The 21,225-nt window shown below is 36.7% G+C and overlaps 1 protein-coding gene across 1 annotated transcript; it reads right to left on the bottom strand.

The window, feature by feature from the left end:
* Nucleotides 1-609: 609 nt before the first annotated feature.
* LOC144645481 (uncharacterized) lies at nt 610-14,830 on the bottom strand. Its single transcript, XM_078505072.1, has 6 exons — nt 14,171-14,830; nt 12,211-13,600; nt 7,838-7,897; nt 7,207-7,230; nt 1,630-1,739; nt 610-1,225 (listed from the first exon to the last, which is right to left on the bottom strand). Exons 2-6 carry the CDS (start codon nt 12,291-12,293, stop codon nt 1,080-1,082), a joined length of 423 nt encoding a protein of 140 aa, XP_078361198.1. The 5' UTR covers nt 12,294-13,600; nt 14,171-14,830; the 3' UTR covers nt 610-1,079.
* Between the last annotated feature and the right edge of the window lie 6,395 nt (nt 14,831-21,225).

The following is a 21,225-nucleotide window of genomic DNA, read 5'->3' as shown; positions in this document are numbered from 1 at the left end:
ACTCAAAAATGATGAAAAACTCGGCCAAAATAGCAAAACAGGAAAATAATAGACAATATCTAGGGTTGTTATTAAAAAAGTAAATTTAGTTCGGACCCTTCTGATATACCCCAAAATCAAAAGTTCTCTCAAAAAATATCTCATAAGGAGTCCATGCTAACGAACTTACATATCATTAAACGTTTCTTAATTATGTTTATATCTATATAAAATCATAAGTCGTGTTTTCTCAGTTTTAATAATTAATACGGTTTTGGCTCTGTTGTTTTTCACATGGTTTTGTCCATGTTTTCAGTGTAAGGATAGTCCTGTCCATTCTCACTTTCCTTATCGAGACAACGACATGATATTTCAAATTCTTGACCTATTGAGTAATAGTCACGCGGCTATGTTTAATGGGCGGGTGTTTAAATTTGAGCCCATCCGGACTGTCATTACCACGAGCACTTTATAGACAACTGTCCAGAGTTTGCATTTTTGACTTTCAGTTTGGACTCTATCATGTCGTTGTCCCGTTAAGGTTTTTTCATTTCTACGTAGTGTCACCCTTGCTTATCTTGTCTCTGAATTTTTTAATGTTTACTGTTTCGGGAGAAAATACTGTAAGTGTTTGGGTGGTTTTTCATGAAAAAGCCGTTATCTTTTAGCATTGTAAATTCTTATCTGCACTTTGAAAAGCGGTAATAAAAATCACTCATGAACTAAGAAAAAAATTTCGGTTTTTTCCTCGGAAACCTTCGGTAGTCTTCGGACATCTTCGGTGGTCTCCGATATCTTCGGAAGTTTTCGGAAATCTTCGAAAGTATTTAGAAATCTTACGACATGATCCGAAATCGTCGGAAAATGGTTGAAAATTTCTTGATATACTAAACAAAATAATATTGGACTTTTTGGAGCCGTTTTTGTTAATTTCTTTCTGGATAAATTAATTGTTACAGTGAATTTTTTACTGTTAGTGTTAAAATGCCTAAAAAGTAACTGTTTCATGTTACAGAGCCAAAAAATTAAATGTTTAGTCTTATCAAAGTACCCCCATTCAGACCCTCTTATACAGCAAAGTCTAGATCATAAGGCATTAATCAACAAAAGGAGGGAAAGTCAACATGTGCAGTACTGTCTTTGCCGCTTACACACGCACACAACACACAAAGCAGGATTGCAAAGGGGAGTAAAATAATTCCGACAACCAAACGGAACAGAAGAAGCAATAGGATACAGCAGTAACCTGAAAATTGAATGAAAAAAATATTAATGCATTTGTAAGTTCCCGCTACAACCAGTTACGAAACAAATTCGATCAAGTGATCAAGTGTTCCTACATTCATTAAATTGATTTCATTCTTCATTCCTCATTTTAAATCAGTTCGACCCTACAAATGAAGAGATCCGTGCCGGTGTCTCTGATTGGCTAGTATTTGCGCGCAAGAACTCAATGCAACGCCAAGAAAGCTGAGTAATCAATTTTTCAGCTTAAATCACGCTAGAAACAGTTGAGTGACGAAGAGAGACGCTAGTTTCTTAAATCTTAAAAAAGTTTTATGCACAGAATAACGTGACCTATGCTACCTTTATTGAGCTTTAGCTTTTCACCATAGCCTAAGAAATAGTCGACGCCTGATGAGTACGCACCTTTTCCTTTTAACTCGTACCACTTGTACGTACTATCGCATGCACAACAACAGTCATTACAGTCCCATATACCAGGTAGGGCTGCCCTTGGTTCGCGGGGGCCTCTGAAACTAGAATTTCATTAGTTTCTGTTAAAATTGTCCTCGTCCAATCCTGAAAGCTGATAAACTATCAGTCAATACATCGTTCGTCTCTAATGATACAATAAAGTCAAGTTATATCATGTTTCTCTAAAATCTCTGACATTGCGTTGTTGTGTCATAAACATTTACTTGTTGAAAGTTTTACAAAAATGACAATCATGAGAAAATCATATAAACTAAGCATTATATGCTTACTAGTTTTAGGAAAACTAAGCCTGAGTATAGTTTAGAAAACCAAAGCTTTAACAAAGTGGACTATCTAAAGGTTAGGACGACTCTCGAAGTCAGTGACACAAACGTAGTCCGGATAAAACAATGCCAGAGTTCTTTAGCAGGGGTTTAAGGCATTTTAAGTGGCAGAAAAGTAAGCTGCAATGGGCGCCAAAAGTCCTTGAGACAGCTGGTTGAAATTAATTCTAATTTAACATTCCCATTTTTCCACCTTAAGAGGACATATGCACAAATTTCAAACAAAAATGAAAATTCTTGGCAATAGCCCTGTAATGGATTTCGCGCATTCTCTTACCATGGGTAGATCTCAATATGAAATAAATCACAGTATACTTTGTTTGGCTAAATATCGATTTGTTTTCGAGAAAATCGATAATTCTAAAATCCAGCAAAATTGACGCTTTCGGAGCTCAAAATTTATGCCGAGTTTGTTAGCTTCGCGTCGAAAAATAAAGCACTCTGGAAGAAAAATACCTATTTAATATCGAAGAATAACATCAAATTAGTACGTCGAAAGCAATTTCTGCTCTTAAAGTCCTTTTATTTACAAAATATAATTAAGTTTATTCGACACACTTTTGATTTAATTCAAAATAGGTCAAACTTATCGCTTTATTTAAGTATGAGCGAAGCGAAATAAATGGCCGAAAATTTGGTATTAGACAGATAAATGATTGTTCTTTTCGATACTAAAAGGATTTCCTAGGGAAATGATTTAGTGCGATGCTTTCAGATCTCAAAGTTGCTTAAAATTCGTTAATTTAACCGACCGTGACATTGTTGATCTTATCAACATTATGTAAACATTCCACGCAAAGGTTAATTTTCCCCATGTGAACTTCAACTGAGTAAAATAAAAACATAGTCTTGCTTACCGTGGTGTTCGCTGATACATTGTAAATCCTGTTTTCCTCATTTACGACAAAACCTAAGCCCTCGGCGAAGCTGTTATCCAATTTTCTTGACGCGCCATTTGTAACTGATTTCCACGTCTTGAAGTGACAGTTCTTTTCCATGCATTCTTGAAAACAGTCCTGAGTCTTAACTGATCAGTGTAAACAGGAATACGAAGTACTTTGCTTTAAATCAACTTAAAGCTTAGCAGCAGTTATAGATAAATCGATACGGCCGGCGAATCTTCGTTTCGAAAACCGCCATTTGAGATTTGTCGGCCCTTTGTCCTGCGGTATGCAGATAATTAATTCACACTTGAGTAACTTCCGGCACATGAAATCGACAACCACCGTGACCAGAAAGCACCCTGCTTTTTGGTGATTGGTTGAGGCACTATTTTTATCTTTTTAACATAAGCTCTCAATGAAAAACTTTTGGGCTGAACTTGTACCGAAGTTTCACTTCAATAAGCCACCGTTCGAGAGAGTTGTTAAATGGTTGCATGAAAGCGCTTTTAACTTCCGGGTCGAAAGTTCTTCTGTTGCGTTGCTTCGCTTTGCTGCATATTTTTTATCCAGTTCTTACCCTTGTTCAAATTCTTGATTAGGCTAAGGCAAAACAGTTGTAGAGTCAACTCTCCCTTATTGAAGATCTCCGTAAGACGGACACCTGCTGTTAGTCCTGTCCTTGCCGTTTTTTCGGTCATTTTTATACTCTAACCAGCTAGGCTACGTTTACACGGGACCGGACCGGAGCCGTTCCGAACTGGACCGGACCGGATCGGCCTCTGTTTACACGGAAGCGTTTGGCACCGATCCATGTGTTTACACAGGACGGTTCTGGAACCGGTCCGGAACGGTTCCATAACTTGACCTGCAAAATAGCAGGTCCAGTTTTGGTTCCTTCCCGCACCGGTTCCAGAACGGCCCCGTGTAAACAGAAGGCCTATCCTATCCGTGTAATTAGAAGGCATATCCTATCCGAAAATCGGACCGAAACGTTCCGGACAGTAGCAGTGGTTGATAAATCGATTCGGCCGGCAAATCTTCTTTTCGAAAACTGAGATTTGTCGGCCCTTTGTCATGCGGTGTGCAGATAATGTATTTCACACTTGCGTAACTTCCGGCACATGAAATCGACAACCGCCGTGACCAGATAGCACCCTGCGGTTTGGTATAGTATTGGTTGAGGCACCATATTATTGCTATATTAATATAAGCTCTAAATGAAAAACTTTTGGGCTGAACATGTAATTAAGTTTCACTTCAGGTAGCTACCGTTTGTGAAAGTTGCTAAATAGTTGCACGACAGCGCTTTTAACTCCCGGGTCTAAGGTTCTTCTGTTGCGTTGCTTCGCTTTATAGTTTTTTTTTTGTTCTTACCTTTGTCCAAGTTCTTGATTAGGTCAAGGCAAAACAGGTGAAAGCAAAATCTAAGATGTTATCGTTGGATCCGTCTTCCGTGAATGTTAAAAAATAATTTTTTTTATGACCATGTATATATTCTGTTAGGGTCCGGCGTAAACAAGGGAAGGTGCCCCCCGCCAGAGCTTGCGGGGAGGGACAAGCGCCTCGCCGTCAGGGAACCCAAATGTATTAAAAATATCATAGTCATTATATAAATATTTTGTTTTTAAACCTGTTTTCCGGTGTGTTTTTGAGTTGATTTGGAAGCTATTAGGGAAAAACGGTTTAAGTTTCAAATATTATCCGCAGTCTATTCCTTCATAAATAAGACGGTTATAATTATAATACGACTCAAGTTTCCAAACAACAAGAGATATAAAGTAATAACTTTATAATCACCTTAATTCTCAATTCAATAGGCGAACTTTATTAGGAAGGAGTTGTCGAAGCTGGGGTATTCCCCAAAAACGGCTCTGTGCCGTCCAATGAGGTCGTGGTTTTGGGTTCCCGGTCTAGAACGGGATTTTCAATATCAGACGATATCTAGAACGAGATATGGTATTTTGAACACACAAAAGTGTCAAAATATCAGCAGCCAAAACGGGGTGACTTGTTTCTAGAACGCGGTATCTTTTGAATGCAAGTTCTTTCTAACTGAATACCAGAGGCCCTTCCAATTACGCTGGTAAAAAGGGAATGTTATGCTTCTAACAATGCTTGTTTTTTGTCCGATATAATGCTCAACTGTAATTATGCTCATTTTTTTTAATAATGCTACTTTGGTATAAATGCTTTGTTGTACTTTGCAGAAATAAATACAAAATATGGCATCACGTCAGAAGTCCATCACAAACTTCTGATTACGTGTACTTTTCTTCACCTACTAGTTAATCTAATGAAGTGAAAAGCACCCTTTCCTTAATTTTTACACCAATATACACCTTGGTGTAAACAGTTATAAATGTTCAGCGTTTTATTATAAATTGTTTACCGTGACTGGTATTACAACTGCATATACATGATATATGGTCCCTTTTTTCCCCACCCCTTCCCACCTTTCCTTCCCGCTTTTATTTCGCCCAATCCTCCACAGGAGAAAGAAGGAGAGCTTGTTTACAGGCTAGACTACACAGCGGAATATATATTTTTTAACTAACATTCACGGGAGACGGATCCAACGACGCCATCTAAGGTTTTGTGTACAGCCAACTCTCTCTGAAACGGGTACCTTCGGGACCGGCTCCAACTCAGTTCGTCTAAAAGAGATCTCCGTCTTATAGGGATTTTAACGTCGTTTCAAATTTTCCACTGAAGAAGGGACAAGAATTTGAACAAGGGTAAGAACTGGATAAAAAATATGAAACAAAGCGAAGCAACGCAACAGAAGAACTTTCCACCCGGATTTCATGCAACCATTTAACAACTCTCTCGAATTGTGGCTAACTGAAGTGAAACTTTATTACAAGTTCAGCCCAAAAGTTTTTCATTGAGAGCTTATGTTAAAATGATAAAAATAGTGCCTCGACCAATATTTCGAAAAGGAGGGTGCTATCTGGTCACGGTGGTTGTCGATTTCATGTGCCGGAAGTTACTCAAGTGACAAAGGGCCGACAAATCTCAAATGGCGGTTTTCGAAACGAAGATTCGCCGGCCGTATCGATTTATCTACCACTGCTGCTAAGCTTTAAGTTGATTTAAAGCAAAGTACTTCGTATTCCTGTTTACACTGATCAGTTAAGACTCAGGACTGTTTTCAAGAATGCATGGAAAAGAACTGTCACTTCAAGACGTGGAAATCAGTTACAAATGGCGCGTCAAGAAAATTGGATAACAGCTTCGCCGAGGGCTTAGGTTTTGTCGTAAATGAGGAAAACAGGATTTACAATGTATCAGCGAACACCACGGTAAGCAAGTCTATGTTTTTATTTTACTCAGTTGAAGTTCACATGGGGAAAATTAACCTTTGCGTGGAATGTTTACATAATGTTGATAAGATCAACAATGTCACGGTCGGTTAAATTAACGAATTTTAAGCAACTTTGAAATCTGAAAGCATCGCACTAAATCATTTCCCTAGGAAATCCTTTTAGTATCGAAAAGAACAATCATTTATCTGTCTAATACCAAATTTTCGGCCATTTATTTCGCTTCGCTCATACTTAAATAAAGCGATAAGTTTGACCTATTTTGAATTAAATCAAAAGTGTGTCGAATAAACTTAATTATATTTTGTAAATAAAAGGACTTTAAGAGCAGAAATTGCTTTCGACGTACTAATTTGATGTTATTCTTCGATATTAAATAGGTATTTTTCTTCCAGAGTGCTTTATTTTTCGACGCGAAGCTAACAAACTCGGCATAAATTTTGAGCTCCGAAAGCGTCAATTTTGCTGGATTTTAGAATTATCGATTTTCTCGAAAACAAATCGATATTTAGCCAAACAAAGTATACTGTGATTTATTTCATATTGAGACCTACCCATGGTAAGAGTATGAGCGAAATCCATTTAAGGACTCTTACCGACATATGTTTGACCGTAGGAAACCTGTGCTCTTAAATCTGGTGCAGCTTGTGAACCACTCGCCCTCCCCCCTTTTCAATGTTGTACACAAACGAGGCAAGTCTTGCAGAAAGCAAATCCAACATTGTTTCGGGGGGAGGGGGTAATATTGAAGGGGTGAGGGGTAAAATTTGTCCAAGGTACTCAAAAAGTGTCGAGTGTCTCAACACTTTTGGCGCCCATTGTGGGTGAAGTCAACTCCCGCTATAACGAACATTCTCGGGTCCAAGATTTAATGTCGTAGAAGCGAGAGTCCGTTAATGTGTAATGCGATAAAAAATCGTTTAAAATATCACAAGTATTGAAAAAAATATAGCAAAATAACCCATACAGGGGTTTTACCTTCGCGCCACAGTTGTTGTTACACTAAAAAGAAATTTCAAAACAGTAATAATTAAGTAGAATTAATACACGCGTCCTGCATGATCCTAGCTGATCCTAGCAGTGTGCAGGACGCGTGTCACTTATCAACCTAGTAAAATGGCCCAGCTCACAACGAGTCTCTTGTAGCTCAGTTGGTTAGAGCGCCCAACCGGTATCTGGGAGGCCATGGGTTCGATTCCCGTCGGGGACTCAGAATTTTTCTTTGTCCCATGCTCGAGCGGTAATTTACCATCTTTATTATTTACTACAAACTTGATGAATTCGACATTGCTGATCCTAGCAGTATGCAGGACGCGTGTCACTTATCAACCTAGTAAAATGGCCCAGCTCACAACGAGTCTCTCGTAGCTCAGTTGGTTAGAGTGCCCAACCGGTATCTGGGAGGCCATGGGTTCGATTCCCGTCGGGGACTCAGAATTTCTCTTTGTCCCATGCTCGTGTCATGTTGAATACTTCATCTTCATTATTTATTACCGAGCTTAAAATTTACCATCTTTATTATTTACTTAAACTAAATACTTGCAACATGCATTGCATTTGCTCTTAAAATCTTACTGTTTTGCCAGAGGTAGTAGCTTATTATAGTTACCTTGCGGGAAGGTCAATTGTAACGTCTTCCAGTTTCTCGATAGTCTCTGTGGCCACAACTCTTAATGAAAGAGATACAACAGATCATTCAGAAATAGGGAAGGCAATTTAATTAAGCGAAGAGTAAATGAAAAATCCACTGATGGGTTTATTGACGGAGATTGGGCCGTTTTACCCTCACAAAAATAAAGACCAATGACTTATTAAGGACCGACTAGAGGAATCACAATGTATCCTCGCGATTCCTTTAAACGTGCTTTGTCGCAGTTCCGGTGAGAAGTTGGTTAATAATGTTGAATAACCCTCATGACGATACCAAGCAACAAAATAAATTTACGCCACGAGATCTTTAACTCTTTTTTGTAATAGAAAACAAAATTGAGATTTCTGTATGATTGCTAGTTTTCATTTTAAAGGATTATTTCAAAACACGGCAATGTGTTATTACAATTTACGACAGCTCGGGGTATTACAAAATTATTAACGGCAATGTGTTATTACAATTTGCGATAGGTGCGTTATTACAAATCACGACAATTGTTATTACAATTTACGACAGCTATTACAATTCACGACAATTGTAACAATTGTAACAACTCGAGATATTTTGATAATGAATTATTTGAAGAACTTGAAACGGACATTGCACTTTTTTCCTCCCATGGATCGGTTCTTCTTATGGGCGACTTTAATTCAAGAACAGGGAAATATTCGGATAGAATCTGTCAAGAAGGGTCGAAAGTTATTCCAAATGACCGATCTGAACTTTCGCTTAATCCAACTCAGCGAAATAGCTTTGACAATGAAGTGAACAATCACGGAAAAAGACTTCTTGAAATATGTAAAAGCGCCGATCTCAGAATATTGAATGGAAGAGTCAGTGGTGACTCTTTGGGGAGAGCTACCTTTCACGGGAGAAATGGTATAAGTGTAATTGATTACGCACTGTGCGATCAAGATTTATTCTTAACTGTTTCAAATTTTATAGTAAAACAGCCCACTTCATTATCAGATCATAGCCCTATAGTGACTTGGCTAAATATTAATTCGACCAATTCTGATACATGTATTCCAAAAGGATCGCATAATAACATCAAATCTTTAACGCGCATATCAAAACAGTTTGTTTGGGAAAGCGATTCTACGCAGAAATTCAAAGATGCTTTACGCTCTCCAGTTATCCAAACTCTCATACAAGATTACATAGACGAAAGAGCACATATTAACGATGTTAACACTTCCCTTGATAAAGTAGAAAATATTTTTAACACAACTGCAAGACAATGTTTAAAGATTAAAACCACAAAACAGCGTAAGCGTATCCAGTCATCGTCAAACAAAAAATGGTTTGATCGGGAATGTAGATTAAAAAGACATGAATTGAGGAAATTGGCAAACCAAAAACACAGAGACCCCCTGAACTCAATTTTACGTGAAAATTACCACGTCGTTCTAATGCAATACAAAAGTTTACTTAAATCTAAAAAGAACGACTATTGTAATAGCAAGCTTCATAACTTGGAGGAAGCTGTTAACAATTCAGATGCAGCTAACTTTTGGAAATGTTTAAAATCAATGGATGACATTATTAAAAAAAAAAGATACTCCTTTAGTGTCAGAAGAAAATTGGCTGCGATATTTTGAATCTCTTCACTCCAATGATCGACTTAATCCCATTCAAGAGAAAATCTGTAACGAACTTCAAGAAGAAGAAGTCCGGAAAAAACAATTTCGGCCATTAGATCACTTGATTACCGAAATTGAAATACGAAAAGCTGCCAAAAAGTTAAAGAACAACAAATCTTCTTATTCAGATAAAATTAAAAATGAAATGATTAAAGCAAGTATCAACGACCTCATGCCCGTATATTACAAACTTTTCAATGGAGTTCTAAATTCAGATTCCATGCCTCAAACATGGTGTGGTGGTCTCATAACGCCAATTTATAAATCGGGTGGAAGAAGTGATCCGTCAAATTACCGTGGTATCTGCGTTTCGAGTTGTCTGGGTAAACTGTTTTGTTCTATTTTAAATCAAAGGCTTCTCGAGTATTTCAACACCAATCATATATTACACAAGTCACAGATCGGCTTCATGCCTAACAATCGAACAGCAGACCATGTTTTCACACTCCGAACTTTGATAGACAAGTACGTCCATAATCACAATGGCAAAATTTATGCCTGCTTTGTCGATTTTAGAAAAGCTTTCGACTCAGTCTGGCATAATGGGCTTTTAACTAAGTTATTGCAAATTAATTTAGGGGGATCCTTCTACAATTTAATTAAAAGCCTTTATTCTAAGTCTTCTTGTTCGATAAAAATTGATCAGTATCAGACACGACCCTTTCAATATATGAGAGGTGTACGACAAGGTTGCGTTTTAAGTCCACTACTTTTCAACCTTTATATTAACGATTTACCGTTCTCATTTGAAAATATTCTGTCTGATCCTTTTGTCCTACCAAACGGTACAAAATTAAACGCTCTACTATATGCCGACGATTTAATTATTTTATCACGTTCCAAAACGGGTTTGCAAAACTGTCTTAACACATTAGACACATACTGCAACACGTGGATGTTGAGCGTAAATCCCAAAAAAACCAAGATAATGGTTTTTCAAAAACGTGCGAAAAAATGTACTGAACATGTATTTTACATAGGAAATCAAACAATTGATGTTGTACAAGATTACACTTATTTAGGAACCAAAATATCTTCTACAGGAAATTTTAAAATCTCACTTGATCACCTAAAAGAGAAAGGACTTCATGCACTTTTTAGTTTGAGACGACACACAAATTTTAGTAGATTGAAACCTTCTCTTGCCTGTAAAATCTTTGATGCAATGATATCTCCAATTCTGCTCTATAATAGTGAAATTTGGGGTGGTTATGTAAAATCTGATTTTAAGGCCTGGGATGGTTCACAAATTGAAAGAACACATCTACAGTTTTGTAAACGCTATCTTGAAGTCAGTAATAAGGCTTCTAATGTTGCATGTAGAGCTGAGCTTGGTCGATTTCCTCTCCTTATCACCATTAATCAAAGAATCCTCAAGTATTTGATATATCTCCAAGAAAAGCAACCGGATTCTTTTGTTAGACAGTCTTTTTTAATTTCATTAGAACTTCACACCGCTGGTAAAAATAGTTTTTACTCTAATCTTATGAAGATATCCGAATATTTTAATTTTGGTAATTTTAATCCTGATTTAGTAGACACCACAAAAGTGACAATGTTTCTGCAGTTAATGAAACAGAAATATATTTCGTATTGGCAGCATACTCTACAGCATTCTCAAAAACTAGAATTTTATAGATCTTTTAAGAACGAATATGATACCTCCAATTATCTAGAGTTAACTAGGAGAGTTTCTGGTAGGAGAACATTAACTAAATTACGTATTAGCAATCATAAGTTAATGATCGAACTAGGCAGATATAACAATACGCCCAGACATAATAGGCTCTGCCCGGTCTGTGATTGTAATAAAACCGAAGATGAAATTCATTTTCTCTTTTATTGTTCCAAATATGCAACAATAAGAAATAACTTTTACAAGACAATACAGCCTATCATCTTAAATGTCAGCCAACTACCAGTGCCTGACTTGATTTTAGAATTAATGAATTCTCCCGATCATTTTGTGACCATGCAATTGATTAAATTTATATCATCTTGTTTTGATTTACGTAACAAAATACTATCAATGTAATTAATTTTATATGAATCATTTTTGTTTTTTACTATATATTATTATTTTATTATTTTATTATTATTATTACTAAATAAGTTTACGCTTTTGCAATATTGTAACAAATTTACAGTCATGCAAATAAAGCTTGTTGTTGTTGTTGTTATTACAATTTACGACAGGTATTACAATTCACGACATTTATTACACACTTCCCCTGAAAATATGCCCACTAGAAAGTAATTAAACAGTGAACACATTTACCCCAGGGCTTATTTTTGTTTTGTTGATGAAGGTTGCGTGCAAAGAGTCACCACTTCCGTGTAAAAAAAACACACGACAGAAACATGATAGCAGCTGTATACCTGATTAATTCCGTGTTATATTTTAGGTGCTAAACTTGACTTGTACATGTCCAATATGGAAAGAAATTTCTTAAAATTAAGAAGACTAAAATATGTTAGACCGAGACAACTTAATTGAGAATAACCATTGATTATTTGCCCACCGAGCAGTTTAAAACTACAAGCAGATGAATTATTCAGTTGGAAACTTAACAGAGAAGGACGAAAAATAGTCCAAAATATAAAAGTGTTTCACCTTTTAACAATCCAAGCCCACAACCTTCCGTAATACAAAATCTCTGATGTTTATGTAAAGAGAAAAAAACTAACCCTTTGTCCGTAGAAGCCATCATTGCCTTCTCTGCCAATTCAACTCCACCTATAGTGGCGCGCTCTTCTTGAACGGCCGGCATGGCTCAGTACTCGTCTGTAGGTCTTTGTTAATTTTTGCTGACTTGCAGATCTGCGTGGCTTGGTGATGTCTCTTTCCCAGTCTCCGAGCGTTAACAGGAGGTCCTTTTCTGAGTTTCACAACGAGTCTACGTGCGAAACTATTCATATAAAAATGAGTTTTACCTACAGGTCCATTTTCATGCAAATCAGACTCATTTTCATTTGAATGGTTTCGCACGTAAGTAATTTTACAGTTCCTCGGTAGCCTAATGCCTGGGCGTACTAAAAAATTATTTTCAAACTGCTCTGGTCGCACGGGCGGGCCGCTCGTTTTTTCCTTGGAGCGGCTGTACTGTCGATAGAAGCTTTGCGTGTGCTTCCTTTCGGAGGTTTAGCTAATAGTTTAAAAACATACCTATGTTTAAAGCAGACGCTGATACAACGTAGGTTTTTGAAGAGTACTGTATTTCGGCTAGCCGAACCAGCCTTCTTCAGGTACAAATAGGAAATATACATTGATTCACATATCGTTTCGTCACAAGTTCGTGCAATAACGGAAATACACAAGACAAACGTACTATATACAGTAGAAATACAATATTTGAATTAAAAATATAACGTTAAAAGATATAAGATAAACTAAAATAAATGTTCATGATCAAGGTGTAAAATGAAACTTAAACAAGATCAAGGTCTCGACTCTACCGTATAGTATTGTCTTCTTACGAACTAGATACAAAATAAAGAGATAAATACTATTTATGCAACACTTTTGAGTGGTATACTCTGGAATATCCCACGAGTCACTTGTATTTTCTCGGTATACACACGAGCCTTTAGGCGAGTGTGTATACCAAGAAAATACAAGTGACAAGTAGGATATTCCATAGTATACCACGAGAAAGTGTTGTGTAACTATTTTATACCATGCCATAGAAAATACACTTACTAAGTTTCGTCGAGTATAAGATCGCAGCGCACAATGGGAATGTTGAGTTGAATACCGTCGAATAGACAACGGCTTTCCTGGATTCTGATTGGCTGTATTTTCTATGGCATGGTATAAAGGTCGATATACAAGTTACACAAAAAAGAGCCGAGTACTGAATATCCAGAGTGAAAACAACTAAGGTTAGAAAATTACACACTATTTTAAAAAGTAATAATGCGGAAAACTAGCCTCGAGTAAACTGGCCTGCATCAAATAGTGTGTCATTATGAAAGTAAATACGTATATGATATTTCCAAGGATTGGTTTATAAAGGGTCTGATAAGCCCAATGGAAATCGTTACAATACAAGCTAATTGACAACTTACCTTATTCTCACTAAATTTCGAGAGTACTTAATTTCGCGAAAAATCAAGAGCCATCTTTCGCGAGTACTTAATTTCGCGATTTTGAGAGGAAGGTACAATTGGAGTGTATTAAATTTCGCGATTTTTACCTATTCTTCAATATGAGCTTTGACCTCGAAACTGTAACAACATAATTAATATGAAAGTCATCGTAAAAACAGCAAACAAAACAATCTACACATAACAAAACATAACGTATTTAACAGTCTAAATCCCTAATAGGTTCATCCACGACTGCAAGAGCGAGATTTTGAGGAACTTGGCGACAGAGAACAGTTCGAACAGTGCCACTGATAGAGTGGGAGATAACTAATGGACAAAATCAAACAAAAAACTCCTAAACATGAAGCTCAGACATGTTAGAATAACTATGATAAAACACATCGAGTTTCATTATTTTTTTTATCAGCACGATATTAAATTTCGCGATTTTAAACTTCGCGTGTCTTATATTTCGCGAGTATTAAATTTCGCGTTTTTTTCAAAATCGCGAAAATCGCGAAATTTAGTACTCGCGAAATTAAGTGAGAATAAGGTACACCGTGTTACGTGCATAGCTATCTTTCTACCTCCATCTTTCGACATCGTCTTTCGACGTGCTGTTTGAAATGAGCCAATCAAAACCGATTCATACCGGTCACGGTGTTGGATTCTTGCAAATGAGCCCACAAGTTCAGAAGGTCATGCTAGTGGGCTGTGATTGGCGGATTTCGATCAGTCTTGTTTGTTTAGCACGTCGAAAGATGGATGTCGATAGAAAGCCGCTATGTACGTTACACTGAAAGTGGGTGTAAAGAAGTACATAATGTAATTTCCACAAGTGTAGTAATGCAAAAAGGGATGTGAACAAGTGAGAGGCACTGGCTGCCTCGGCTAAACAGTCTGGTCGACTGAAAAACTTTAACTGTAAACGGTCTTCTCTAGTAAAGCTAAATGACACATTTTACGAACCAGATTCACTTCTAAACATTTTAGATCCGCAGAGACCTTAAGATAGCCCGTTTTCGGGGTACGAATAAGAATAGGATGCTTGCATTTTCATTTCAGTAACGACATATTTGTGCAACCGATTAAACTTCCCGCTTCTTTTCGGTAAACGATGGTTTACTCGTATTTAGGAGTGTGCATACCAGTCGTTTATCCGTACCCGGGATATGGGTTATCTTAAGGTCCCTGACCACTCTAAATGTTTTGTTAGTCTATTAGTCTTTTCCTCCGCATAGACATTCAAGGACACAAAATATAATGAAAAATGCAAGAATAACAGCTCCGCCAATCAAATAACCCAACAGAAGTAATAGAACAAGGCAAAAACCTGAAAAGTAAAAAGAAGAAAAAATTTTAACCATAATACAGTCAACTCTCGTTATAGCGGACACGCTCGGGGCGTCGTCTAGTGTCCGTTATAGCTGGAGTCATTTCCAGTCAAACCTCTTTCGCCGGGGATCTAGATGTTGTCCGTAATAGCGAGTGTCCGCAATAGCGGGGTGTCCGCAAGGCGAGAGTTGACAGTATTGCTAAAAGACTAAATCGTGTAAGTGAGCGAAGTAGCGAACGAGTGGACAAGAGAGGAAGGGAGGGAGGGAGAGAAGAAACGAAGGTACCATGGTGTGAACTTACTTGAACTTGAACTGCGTAAACTGGCGAGAAAACGTAATCTAGTGTTACTTTAGCTTAGGTAAGCAAACGTGAATTTTCGTGGCCATTGAACGTGAACTGCGTGAACTGACGTGAACTAACTTTACCTCATGATCAATAAGTAAGGACTAGCATAACAAGCTCTTTGTTTCGGAAAATAATAATAATAATTCTCATAATTTCTTACCTTTCCCGTTCAGGCTATACCATGGGTAATCACCGTCACACCGGAAACAGCAGTCTACGCAGGAGAACTCATTGGACGACGGTGGAGAGTCATCTATAACCACGACAGATTGGGCACGAGGAAGTGCAGGACGTGGGCTGAAAGTTGGCAATAGTAAATTAATGCTCCGTGTCAAAAAAAAACAGTCTTATGAATAGTTTGATTTCTTCAAGCGCTCAATCGTTCCCCGCTCGATCGCGAGAATACGTTGACAAAACTTACACTGATGAAGTTGGTCTACAGAGATGCGTGTAGTTTCGAGCCGTGGCCGTGGTCATTGTGTTGTGTTCTTGGGCAAGACACAGTCCTTTTTACCACCCAGGTGTATAAATGGGTACCGGCGAAATTAATCAGCTGGATGTAACCCTGCGATGGACTAGCATCCCACCCACGGGGTAGTAGAAAGACTCCTAGTCGCTTCATTGTACTGATCATGACAATGAGACCGGGATAAGCTCCGGCCTGATGGGCCCTAGGCTCGAACAAAGACTTTACCTATCTTATGAAATTGTTTGGTAAAATCTCATGTCTGTTGAACGGATTAAGAACTAATTGCAAGAAGAAAGAGATGTCCGTTTACCCAAACTACAATGTCTTTTTATCTGGCAGATACGATCAAATCCCAAGAAAAATAGACTCTGCCCTACGTGTGACTCAAACCAAATTGAAGACGAAGTTCATTTACTTTTCCATTGTACTAAATACTGTAGTTTTAGAAATGAATTTTACAAAACAGTAGAGAATCAAATACCAAACATAACACAATTACATCCTATGCAAGCCACCAATTCTGATAATTATTATTTAAATACTCAACTTCTGAAGTTCGTTGTGAGATGCTTATCATTACGAAATAATCTTCAATCGAATGAAAGTAATGTAACACATACATAATTTCTTTTTTTCCTTCTTATTACATGATTATTATTGTTATAAGTTTCGCTTTAGTTTAGTTGTATACGCTTTTGCAATACTGTATTTACTTATAGTCATGCAAATAAAGCTTGTTGTTGTTGTTGACCGTAAAAACAGGAGCTGCGTTATTACACACCTTTTAGGTTAATTTTTCAAATGTTATTTCTCGTTCAATATAAACTAGAATTATGTTCTGTTTTGTTCCAAGGAAATTGGACAAACCTAAATCCGTACCAGTGCTTCACTTCAATTTCTTTAGCACTGTACGACTAAGAACACTGCTATTCTCCCTGGTAGGATTGCTTTTCGTTGCTCTGGGTGAGGAAAGGGTAATAGAGACCTTCAGATCAGAGTGAAAGCCAACCGCCTGGAACAGGCTAAAACGAAACTGAACTAAAATTCGAAAGTCGAACTCGTACTCGATCTCTTACTCCGACCTGAAGGTCCCTAATTTGGCGTTAGACCATGGTCTTTCTAACATTCTCTTTTAGTTTAAAAGTAAAAAAAGATCGGCGAACGAGATGAAGTGCACAAAACAAAGCCAGTGAATTGGTTCTTCAATAAGGCGGATGGCTCGAGTTTGTCCGTTTCTCGGACAAAATAAATTTACGCCACGAGATCTTTAACTCTTTTTTGTAATAGAAAACAAAATTGAGATTTCTGTATGATTGCTAGTTTTCATTTTAAAGGATTATTTCAAAACACGGCAATGTGTTATTACAATTTACGACAGCTCGGGGTATTACAAAATTATTAACGGCAATGTGTTATTACAATTTGCGATAGGTGCGTTATTACAAATCACGACAATTGTTATTACAATTTACGACAGCTATTACAATTCACGACAATTGTAACAATTGTAACAACTCGAGATATTTTGATAATGAATTATTTGAAGAACTTGAAACGGACATTGCACTTTTTTCCTCCCATGGATCGGTTCTTCTTATGGGCGACTTTAATTCAAGAACAGGGAAATATTCGGATAGAATCTGTCAAGAAGGGTCGAAAGTTATTCCAAATGACCGATCTGAACTTTCGCTTAATCCAACTCAGCGAAATAGCTTTGACAATGAAGTGAACAATCACGGAAAAAGACTTCTTGAAATATGTAAAAGCGCCGATCTCAGAATATTGAATGGAAGAGTCAGTGGTGACTCTTTGGGGAGAGCTACCTTTCACGGGAGAAATGGTATAAGTGTAATTGATTACGCACTGTGCGATCAAGATTTATTCTTAACTGTTTCAAATTTTATAGTAAAACAGCCCACTTCATTATCAGATCATAGCCCTATAGTGACTTGGCTAAATATTAATTCGACCAATTCTGATACATGTATTCCAAAAGGATCGCATAATAACATCAAATCTTTAACGCGCATATCAAAACAGTTTGTTTGGGAAAGCGATTCTACGCAGAAATTCAAAGATGCTTTACGCTCTCCAGTTATCCAAACTCTCATACAAGATTACATAGACGAAAGAGCACATATTAACGATGTTAACACTTCCCTTGATAAAGTAGAAAATATTTTTAACACAACTGCAAGACAATGTTTAAAGATTAAAACCACAAAACAGCGTAAGCGTATCCAGTCATCGTCAAACAAAAAATGGTTTGATCGGGAATGTAGATTAAAAAGACATGAATTGAGGAAATTGGCAAACCAAAAACACAGAGACCCCCTGAACTCAATTTTACGTGAAAATTACCACGTCGTTCTAATGCAATACAAAAGTTTACTTAAATCTAAAAAGAACGACTATTGTAATAGCAAGCTTCATAACTTGGAGGAAGCTGTTAACAATTCAGATGCAGCTAACTTTTGGAAATGTTTAAAATCAATGGATGACATTATTAAAAAAAAAAGATACTCCTTTAGTGTCAGAAGAAAATTGGCTGCGATATTTTGAATCTCTTCACTCCAATGATCGACTTAATCCCATTCAAGAGAAAATCTGTAACGAACTTCAAGAAGAAGAAGTCCGGAAAAAACAATTTCGGCCATTAGATCACTTGATTACCGAAATTGAAATACGAAAAGCTGCCAAAAAGTTAAAGAACAACAAATCTTCTTATTCAGATAAAATTAAAAATGAAATGATTAAAGCAAGTATTAACGACCTCATGCCCGTATATTACAAACTTTTCAATGGAGTTCTAAATTCAGATTCCATGCCTCAAACATGGTGTGGTGGTCTCATAACGCCAATTTATAAATCGGGTGGAAGAAGTGATCCGTCAAATTACCGTGGTATCTGCGTTTCGAGTTGTCTGGGTAAACTGTTTTGTTCTATTTTAAATCAAAGGCTTCTCGAGTATTTCAACACCAATCATATATTACACAAGTCACAGATCGGCTTCATGCCTAACAATCGAACAGCAGACCATGTTTTCACACTCCGAACTTTGATAGACAAGTACGTCCATAATCACAATGGCAAAATTTATGCCTGCTTTGTCGATTTTAGAAAAGCTTTCGACTCAGTCTGGCATAATGGGCTTTTAACTAAGTTATTGCAAATTAATTTAGGGGGATCCTTCTACAATTTAATTAAAAGCCTTTATTCTAAGTCTTCTTGTTCGATAAAAATTGATCAGTATCAGACACGACCCTTTCAATATATGAGAGGTGTACGACAAGGTTGCGTTTTAAGTCCACTACTTTTCAACCTTTATATTAACGATTTACCGTTCTCATTTGAAAATATTCTGTCTGATCCTTTTGTCCTACCAAACGGTACAAAATTAAACGCTCTACTATATGCCGACGATTTAATTATTTTATCACGTTCCAAAACGGGTTTGCAAAACTGTCTTAACACATTAGACACATACTGCAACACGTGGATGTTGAGCGTAAATCCCAAAAAAACCAAGATAATGGTTTTTCAAAAACGTGCGAAAAAATGTACTGAACATGTATTTTACATAGGAAATCAAACAATTGATGTTGTACAAGATTACACTTATTTAGGAACCAAAATATCTTCTACAGGAAATTTTAAAATCTCACTTGATCACCTAAAAGAGAAAGGACTTCATGCACTTTTTAGTTTGAGACGACACACAAATTTTAGTAGATTGAAACCTTCTCTTGCCTGTAAAATCTTTGATGCAATGATATCTCCAATTCTGCTCTATAATAGTGAAATTTGGGGTGGTTATGTAAAATCTGATTTTAAGGCCTGGGATGGTTCACAAATTGAAAGAACACATCTACAGTTTTGTAAACGCTATCTTGAAGTCAGTAATAAGGCTTCTAATGTTGCATGTAGAGCTGAGCTTGGTCGATTTCCTCTCCTTATCACCATTAATCAAAGAATCCTCAAGTATTTGATATATCTCCAAGAAAAGCAACCGGATTCTTTTGTTAGACAGTCTTTTTTAATTTCATTAGAACTTCACACCGCTGGTAAAAATAGTTTTTACTCTAATCTTATGAAGATATCCGAATATTTTAATTTTGGTAATTTTAATCCTGATTTAGTAGACACCACAAAAGTGACAATGTTTCTGCAGTTAATGAAACAGAAATATATTTCGTATTGGCAGCATACTCTACAGCATTCTCAAAAACTAGAATTTTATAGATCTTTTAAGAACGAATATGATACCTCCAATTATCTAGAGTTAACTAGGAGAGTTTCTGGTAGGAGAACATTAACTAAATTACGTATTAGCAATCATAAGTTAATGATCGAACTAGGCAGATATAACAATACGCCCAGACATAATAGGCTCTGCCCGGTCTGTGATTGTAATAAAACCGAAGATGAAATTCATTTTCTCTTTTATTGTTCCAAATATGCAACAATAAGAAATAACTTTTACAAGACAATACAGCCTATCATCTTAAATGTCAGCCAACTACCAGTGCCTGACTTGATTTTAGAATTAATGAATTCTCCCGATCATTTTGTGACCATGCAATTGATTAAATTTATATCATCTTGTTTTGATTTACGTAACAAAATACTATCAATGTAATTAATTTTATATGAATCATTTTTGTTTTTTACTATATATTATTATTTTATTATTTTATTATTATTATTACTAAATAAGTTTACGCTTTTGCAATATTGTAACAAATTTACAGTCATGCAAATAAAGCTTGTTGTTGTTGTTGTTATTACAATTTACGACAGGTATTACAATTCACGACATTTATTACACACTTCCCCTGAAAATATGCCCACTAGAAAGTAATTAAACAGTGAACACATTTACCCCAGGGCTTATTTTTGTTTTGTTGATGAAGGTTGCGTGCAAAGAGTCACCACTTCCGTGTAAAAAAAACACACGACAGAAACATGATAGCAGCTGTATACCTGATTAATTCCGTGTTATATTTTAGGTGCTAAACTTGACTTGTACATGTCCAATATGGAAAGAAATTTCTTAAAATTAAGAAGACTAAAATATGTTAGACCGAGACAACTTAATTGAGAATAACCATTGATTATTTGCCCACCGAGCAGTTTAAAACTACAAGCAGATGAATTATTCAGTTGGAAACTTAACAGAGAAGGACGAAAAATAGTCCAAAATATAAAAGTGTTTCACCTTTTAACAATCCAAGCCCACAACCTTCCGTAATACAAAATCTCTGATGTTTATGTAAAGAGAAAAAAACTAACCCTTTGTCCGTAGAAGCCATCATTGCCTTCTCTGCCAATTCAACTCCACCTATAGTGGCGCGCTCTTCTTGAACGGCCGGCATGGCTCAGTACTCGTCTGTAGGTCTTTGTTAATTTTTGCTGACTTGCAGATCTGCGTGGCTTGGTGATGTCTCTTTCCCAGTCTCCGA

The sequence above is a fragment of the Oculina patagonica genome, chromosome 3, assembly GCF_052425735.1.
Source record: "Oculina patagonica isolate OP01 chromosome 3, crgOcupat, whole genome shotgun sequence".
Taxonomy (NCBI): domain Eukaryota; kingdom Metazoa; phylum Cnidaria; class Anthozoa; order Scleractinia; family Oculinidae; genus Oculina; species Oculina patagonica.
This window is presented reverse-complemented; position numbering and strand designations above follow the sequence as displayed.

Bases quoted from the DNA above. Each gene is read 5' to 3' on its own strand.
- LOC144645481 (XM_078505072.1), bottom strand. From the start codon at position 12,293: ATGCCGGCCGTTCAAGAAGAGCGCGCCACTATAGGTGGAGTTGAATTG. The intron at 7,898-12,210 runs GTTAGTTTTTTT...TCTTTCATTAAG, and splicing joins ATGGCTTCTACGGACAAAGG to AGTTGTGGCCACAGAGACTA. The intron at 1,740-7,206 runs GTAAAACCCCTG...ATGAAATTCTAG, and splicing joins ACAACAACTGTGGCGCGAAG to TTTCAGAGGCCCCCGCGAAC.